Source organism: Spinacia oleracea, chromosome 4, assembly GCF_020520425.1.
Source record: "Spinacia oleracea cultivar Varoflay chromosome 4, BTI_SOV_V1, whole genome shotgun sequence".
Taxonomy (NCBI): domain Eukaryota; kingdom Viridiplantae; phylum Streptophyta; class Magnoliopsida; order Caryophyllales; family Amaranthaceae; genus Spinacia; species Spinacia oleracea.
In genome coordinates, this window is record NC_079490.1 from 42710545 (window position 1) to 42718612 (window position 8068).

The window sequence follows — 8068 nt, forward strand, 5'->3', positions numbered from 1 at the left end:
TGCTGTGGACTATCTACGGAGGGACGACACTTGGAGTCCTAAAGACTTGTTCTTGTTCGGTTCGGGCGCAGCTAGGGAAGGCACGCAACAAAGAGTATGCATCTAAACTATGCTAAATGATTATGTGTAAATAATATGCTTACCTGGCTTTATGGTTTTTTCCGCATGATTTATGAATTGTCATATGTATCATAACCTAACACCTTTGCCCTTCATTAATCAAATGCTAGAGCGACTAGCAAAGCACAACTACTTTAGTTTTCTCGATGGTTATTCCGGGTTCTTTTAAATCCCCATAAACCTGGAAAACCAAGAGAAAACTACTTTCACTTGTCCATATGGAACATTTTCTTATAGGAGGATGTCATTTGGGCTTTGCAATGCCCCAGGGACTTTCCAAAGATGCATGATGAGCATTTTCGGTGTCATTCTTGAGGAGGAGATGGAGGTTTTTATGGATGATTTTTCGGTGGGTGGTGCCACCTATGATGAGTGTCTCCTCAACCTTGAAAAGTGTCTTGAGAGATGTGAAAAGGTTCATTTGGTGTTTAATTGGGAGAATTGTCACTTTATGGTGCAAGAGGGGATTGTCCTTGGGCATAAGGTATCACAGATTGGTATTAAAGTGGATAGGGAAAAAATGAGGTTATTGGAAAGCTTCCACCTCCGGTCAATGTTAAGGGCATCCGCTCCTTCCTTGGGCACGCCAGCTATTATAGGAGATTCATCAAGGAATTCTCGTTGATTGCAAGCCTCTTACTAATATCCTTCAAAAGGAGTGTGATTTTCAATTGGATGCCTTAGTTTCCACTCCTATCGTGCAAGCACCCGATTGGTCCCTCCCTTTTGAACTAATGTGCAATGCAAGTGACTATTTGGTTAGAGGTGTCTTAGGTCAAAGGAAGGATAAGAAGCTCCATGTCATTTATTACATGTCCAAAACACTCAACCAAGCCCAATCCAACTACACTACCACCGAAAAATAGTTCCTTGCAATTGTTCATGCCTTCGAGAAATTCTGGACCTATTAATTTGGTGGGTTCAAAAACCATTGTGTACACCGACCATGCGGAAATCCGGTATCTTATGGCCAAGAAGGAGGCAAAGCCTAGGCTCATTCGATGGGTTCTCCTCCTCCAAGAATTCGACATTGAGATTCGTGATAAGAAGGGAGCCAAAAATGTGGTGGCCGATCATCTCTCTAGGCTTGAGCTTGGGGATAGGATTAAGGATGATTTTCCAATTTAAGATACCTTTCTTGATTATACTTTGTATATGGTAGAAAGCTCCACTCTCCCTTGGTTCGTTGACATTGTGAACTACCTTGCTTGTGGAGCGATTCCCGAGGATCTCTCTACTCAACAACGGCGAAAGTTTAAATATGATGCTCGGAAATATGTGTGGGATGAGCCTATCTTGTTGAGAAGGTGCCCAGATGGGCTAATACGGAGATGTGTACCGAATTATGAGTTTACTAATGTTCTCCGTATGTACCATTCCTCTCCTTGTGGTGGGCATATGGGAGGTGATAAAACCGCCTCCAAGGTCCTTCAAAGCATGTTATGGTGGCCCACCCTTTTCCGCAATTCTTTGGCCTTTGTCAAATCTTGTATTCGTTTCCAACGCACGGGAAATGTGTCTAAGAGGCAAGAGATGCTCCAATCTTCCATTCTTGAGCTAGAAGTGTATGATGTTTGGGGAATTGACTTCATGGGCCCCTTTCTTTCTTCCTAATGCAATTTGTACATCCTAGTGGCCGTTGACTATATGTATAAATGGGCGGAAGCAATTGCCTCACCCACCAATGATCATAAGGTGGTGATTTATCTTTTCAAGATGACTGTCTTCCCCCGTTTCGGAGTCCCTAGAGCGGTGATAAGTGATGGAGGATCCCACTTTACTCATGGGAAGTTCAAGGCACTTTTGAAGAAATATGGTGTATCACCCCCAAACAAGTGGCCAAGTGGACAAGTTGAGGTAACAAACCGGGAAATTAAGTCCATCCTTGAGAAGACGGGTGCTAAGAACCGGAAGGATTAGGCAATCAAACTCGACGATGCTTTATGGGCTTATAGGACGGCTTTCAAGACACCAATTGGGATGACCCCGTACAAGCTCGTGTATGGCAAGAATTTCCATTTGCCGATCGAGTTGGAGCATCGGGCCATGTGGGCCATTAAAACCTTAAATTTCGAGCTCTCTTGTGCGGGTGAGCGGCATTTACTTGACCTCCCCGACCTTGAAGAGCTCCGAATGAATGCCTTTGATTCGGCAAGTATCTACAAAGCTCGTTCCAAGCAATATCAAGAAGCCCGTATTGAAAAGAGAGAGTTGAAGGAAGGAGAGAAGATTCTCCTCTATAATTCTCGTTTGAAATTATTCTCGGGCAAGCTCAAGTCCCGGTGGAGCGGCCCCTTTGATGTAGTGAGAGTGTTCCCCTATGGTGCTATTGAGATTCGGGGACAAGATACCAACAACTTCAAAGTTAATGGTCAAAGGCTTAAGCATTATTATATGGGTGACTCTCTTGGCTCGTTTGCCATCATGGACCTCAAGGACCCCCCATGAATTGGGGGGGCACCGTCAAGCTAGTGACGTTAAAGAAGCGCTTCCGGGAGGCACCCAGCGGGTTTTGTGCATATTTTTGTGCGTTTTCTTGGTGTGGTTTCATTTCTTCCACCATTTCCATGCCCAGATAATATTTTTGGTGAGTTTGTTCGATTATTCCGGTTCTTTGCGGGACTTGCTCCACGACATCTCCGGTAATATCCTTCTAACTCACTTGTATTCTTTGGGGTCGGGCATTATTCACGTGGGGCATTGGTTGGATGGGTAGCTGTGCCCCTCCTTGTTTCGTTTTAGGCCTTGAGGACATGGCCTAATTCGAGCTTGGGGGGAGATTTTATTGTGTGGTTTCCATTGTGATTTTCATGCCATTGATTACGTGCATTTGTGTGCTCTTGTATATATCTTCTTGTTTCGTTTCTTTGATTTTAGGTTCTTTTTGTTTCCTTTTGTTTTCCTTTTTCTTTTTCTTTTTTTATTTTCTTTCTTTCCTTTTTCAATCTTTTTTTTCCGCTTCCTTTTCCTTTTTCATTCCTTTTTCTTTCTTTTTGTCAAGGCAAGTTTTTCTAGTTTTTAGGATTTATTCTTGATTCAGGCTAGAATGCTTTTTAGGATATATTCTTGATTCAGGCTAGAACTTGTAGGCTAGAATGCTTTTATTCCTAATTGGTAGAGGTATGCACGGTTTTGAATGTCTTGGTTCGAGTCTAGGATTTGGGTGTAAAGGTAGTCGGTTAGAACTTTGGATAGCATGAGTCTTGAACCCTTGGTTTGTGGTAAGATGGTGTCGTTCTCTCTAGTGACTTGAAGCGGAGAGGATAGTATTTGCTACCCATATGTGAGGATCTTGTTCTTTCTAGCCCAATTCTCAAACACAAATATTGAGTGGCATGGATCCTTGGCATTGACTTTCCTATATCCCGAATTTGACTTTTTCCTTCCCGAGACCGCGACCGAAGTACTTTCGGGGACGATAGAGGAATTTCTTTCGGTGACTATTTTTCTTTTTAGATTAGAACATTTTTTTTCCTCTCATATTTTTGTTTGCATTTTCCCCCTTGCTAGCCATTTAAGCCTTTTCCCTTCATTTCTTATAAGCTCATTACAAGCCGATTAGCCTTTGTTTTATTTTCACCCTTAGAAGTGATAGTGAAACTAGAATAATTGTGCTTTGTAGGTTTGAGTGTTTATGCAAATGATGAGGAATGGTGGTTGTTGGTTAGAATGGAAAGTTTGGAAAAGTATGATGTATATAGTGAATGAAGAGGCAAAAATAAAAGCAAAAAGAAGAAGGAAAGTTTAGAAAAAGCCAAAAATAGAGACAAATAAGGCAATTAGAAAAGTTTCATTTGAAACAAAAAAAAAAAAGAGAAAATCAAATTAAGAAAAGTGCAAAAAGAGTATAGTTTAGTTTTGTTGTTGAATAAGTTTGGGGGTGCCCCAAATAAGTGGTGTGAATTTGTTTTAGTTCTATTTGCTTGAGTAAAGTTCATTTTGTGCTTCACTTTAGGATTGAGCTCCAATTACCAAATTTATTCTACGCCCTTACCCCTAGCCTATATGTTACACCATAAAAGCCCTCTTGACCCTTTTGAGTTGAGTCATTGTCGGTGGAGAGAGGAATTGGTCAAATTTATGGAGCGGGATTGTTATGCCGAGATGTCGAGTAGCCTTCTTTCCTCTCTTGTAATTCATGTCTTTTTCGGCGCCTTCGCGACGTCACGAGAAGCTATCATTGAAGGTGAATAGGATCTAAAGTTGAAGGGGGATAGATAAGTGTAATTCCTTAGTTCTCTATGCTTCACACTTGAACCTTTCACTCGACTTAGGACGTTGATTAGCGTGCATTCGTTTATCAATTTAGTAATATTTGCATTCTTTTGTGCTCGTTCCATAATAAAAGCTCGGTTCTTGGATTTTGTAGTTTTATTTTGTTTTATTTTGTTTTCATTCCTTTTCTTTTCCTTTCTTCTCTTTTCTTTCCATTTTCTTGGTTTATTTTCCTTTTAGGTCATGCCTTGGCCAATTTTTGGAAGAGTTATGGGTTGAACTCTTTGGAAACCCTTGCGAGATCCCACTCGCCCTCATGAGCGATTGTGGGGTTTAAAGAGCTTGTTGCATGTGCTTAAATGCAACCGTGTGTGAGGGGGTCGAAAAAGCACGAGGCTAATGCGTGACCTCGTCCCTCGTGGGTGTGACGCTTCTTTTTGTCAAATCAAGTGTAATTGGATTTCCTGTGAGTTTACACCCAATCGACTAGTAATATAGGAGTCGACATTCAGTTTTTAACGACAATGAGAAAAACTGACAAAACCCGGTTATCGTGACATAAAGGGAATGCAATTATGTTTGACCACGACGGCCGTAGGTTCCCTTGTGATCCCTGGTGGTGGGGATCGCTCAACGTACACCCGCAGGGTAGAGATTGAGGGTTCGGGGACTGTAACTACCGAGAGGAGTACTCGCTCTTCGATAACTCCAGAGGCAGGATATCCTTACTAGCTCAGCATAAATAATTGAAGGGACATGCGTTAACTATTAAACTAATCTGAGTTGATTTTAATAATATGCAACATATAGCACTAGATCGAGCGCGATTATCTGATTTAGATTGTTTTAAGGGACCTAGCATGATAATCCAATTTCCCAAAAATATCATATTTATTAAGCGTGATCGAACAATCAGATTTTAGTTAGTTTAACAGTTCATAAAAGGGCGAGGAAATGGGACACATTACGACGCACCCTTGAGAGGTGCGTCACGGTTCTCAGAAAACTAACCACTTTGACTTTGCTATTTCTCCTTTTATTTAACGAATCTCAAATTATGGGACGGGATACGTTCTGTTCGATTTATGGATCGATTGCGACAGAACGCGTGATCAGTTTTGAGGCGTGAGGCTTAGGCTTAGGGGTTTAGAGTCAATACTCTGAATAATAATTGTATGTTGTTGTGTTCTTTTCACGTCGAACTTAAGGCCCTATTTATAGAAAAGAGTTCGTGGAAAGATAGAATTACAGAACTCTAATCCACGAGGAATTAATTAGGAAAAAACACGTACCAGGTATTTTCAGCGCCCAGGCCTGGGCGCCGAAGATTTCGGCGCCCAGAGCCAGGCGTTGAAAATAGGATCTGGGCTGTTTTTCTTAGTCAGATTCGGATTCCAAGAATCCGGAGTATTTGAGATTTAATTGAGTCTTTTAGTGCGTATTAACCTTGTGACGGGATGCGTCTGGGCCCGTTACGAACTCTAGGCTCGTTAGGATTTTAATTAATACGTGACTCTTACTTTCGAATCATATTAGGAATAGGATTCTCTCGCAATTTCTATCTCATTTAGGATTTATGTTGGAGTGCAACACCTAATTCTGACAGGTTTCTATCTTTTATGACTTGCCACTTTTAACAACTACCCATTACGGCAGTTTACTATTTTTAGCAGGTTTCCATAAATATCTGGTTTCAATAAATAGCAGGTTTCGGGTGAAATGAAAAGGGGAATTGAGATTCGTTATTTTATAGGAGATGCGTTGTCAAGTGGAGATTTACGTTTTCATCATCGAACCTTCCCTTTCGGGAATGGGGACAAAAGTAGGTGTCTACACCGTGATTCCTACGAAAGTGAGTTAGGTTGTATATTCTTGTAATTCTCGTATTCGTAATTTCTAGAATCTGTATAATGAGCTCGTTCTTCCCTATTTCATGCTTAGTTTGCTGGAGACTAGCAAACTCTTAGCTTGGGGGAGTTTGATGAGTGGCATTTATGTCGCTCTTAGCTTACGTTTTCTTATTGTTTAATTTTGATTTTTGTGATTTTTAGGTGGTTTTTATGCCATTTGTATGTTCTTATTCCACATTAATGCTTTATAGGAAAATCTTGAAGAAATGTGGAAATCCGACTAGAATTGTGCAAGAAGAAGTGTTGTGCGATCGCATAGGAATTCCGTGCGCTCGCACAGTGAAGAAGAGGAGATATTGAAGGAAATATAAGGATGTGCGCCCGGGTAACATAGTGTGTTCGCACCAAATCATGTCAAATTTCCAGTAGCTCTCCTTTTTTGCATGCGCTCGCACCAAATTCCCATGCGCCCACACTGCAGAACCATGCGACCACACAAGAAATCTTGAAGAGAATAGCTGAAGTTAGTCTGTGCGACCGTGCAGAATTTTCATGCGCTCGCACGGCACAAAGGGTCTGATTCGTCGCTCTATGTGGACGCACATAATTTTCGTGCGCCCACACATTCTCACATGTTCGTTCGCACAAGGGTGTGTGCGTTCGCACACTGACATGGGCTGGCATATTTTCGTGATTTAAAATTCTATTTTCAGAAACATATAAATGAAGGAAATGTGTCCTTCACCCAAGGTGCATTAAGTCTAATACCAAGGTTCAGATTAATTGCGAACAATTAATTCAGTAAGATCAAGTTATCGGAACAGCTAGCTGGAGCAATGCTTCTGATCAGTGAGTTATAATCTATATTAGGCTCAAAGCTTACTTTTGACTGAACCTATAAGGTCCCACCAATGACATGTAACAAATCACCGGATTAAATGAATCGGAAATTCATTTAATAGCTTTTCGGGAATTAGTTCGGAAAAACGTATTATACGATACAACCTTGCATCGGAATCGTATAATGTATCGCGAATATTCGTAAGCTGGGAGAAACGAATAATTGTATCGTACGACGGTGATTCGTCGTGTACAACACGATAAATAATGGCCGTAAGGCGTTCGTCACGAATACGAGCCGCATCGGAGCTGCCGGCCCGTCGAGGCAAGCGCGCATGCGCGCAAGGCCCAACGAGCCAGCGAGCTCGCAACGCAGCAAGCAAGCCAGCCCGTGTGGCCACGGCAGCGCGCACAAGCACAGCAACATAGCAGGAGCAAGCAAAGGTCCATGGCCCATCGCTGGTCGGCTGCGCTGTGGGCTTCGGCCTACGGTGTATGTTGTGCGCATGGGCTGTGCGTGCGGTGTGTGTTGTGTGGCCGGTCAAGGCCTTGTGTCTTGGCCGGTTATACTAAATATAATTTAGGTTATATTTTTCCACACACAATTCAGTTTTTCCACAACCCTAAACCTAATTCTAAATTACGTTGTTCATTTTTGCTCTCTACTCAAAACTGTTCTTCCCGAAAAAGAAAACACTCTTGAACGTTGTCTAAGCTACAATTATCAAGACGGATCTGAACGTGTCGGTGAACCAAATAGAGGAACGACAATTGGAGTTCTTTGTTCGTGTTCGTTGATACTAGACTCGGGAAAACATGCTTCAAATGTAAGTATGCTTAATCTTTGCTTTATACATGTTTCCTGGCTTTGGGGATGTTCCGCACTTGTTATGTATATTTAACTGTATTCCCCTACAATAAATACTTTTTTCGATTATTATTTTGAGAGTTAGTTTTTAGTAAGTTGGAGAAATTAGTTTTTAGTTTTAGGTTTTGAATTTAGAGAGAGAAAGTCAAGAACACTTGATTGTAGAATTCAAATT

General features: G+C 41.5%; 1 protein-coding gene across 1 annotated transcript; it reads left to right on the top strand.

Annotated features, from left to right (window-relative positions):
• Positions 1–2100: 2100 nt before the first annotated feature.
• LOC110796904 (uncharacterized) lies at positions 2101–2568 on the top strand. Its single transcript, XM_022001995.1, has one exon. It carries the CDS (start codon positions 2101–2103, stop codon positions 2566–2568), a length of 468 nt encoding a protein of 155 aa, XP_021857687.1.
• The last annotated feature ends 5500 nt before the right edge of the window (positions 2569–8068 follow it).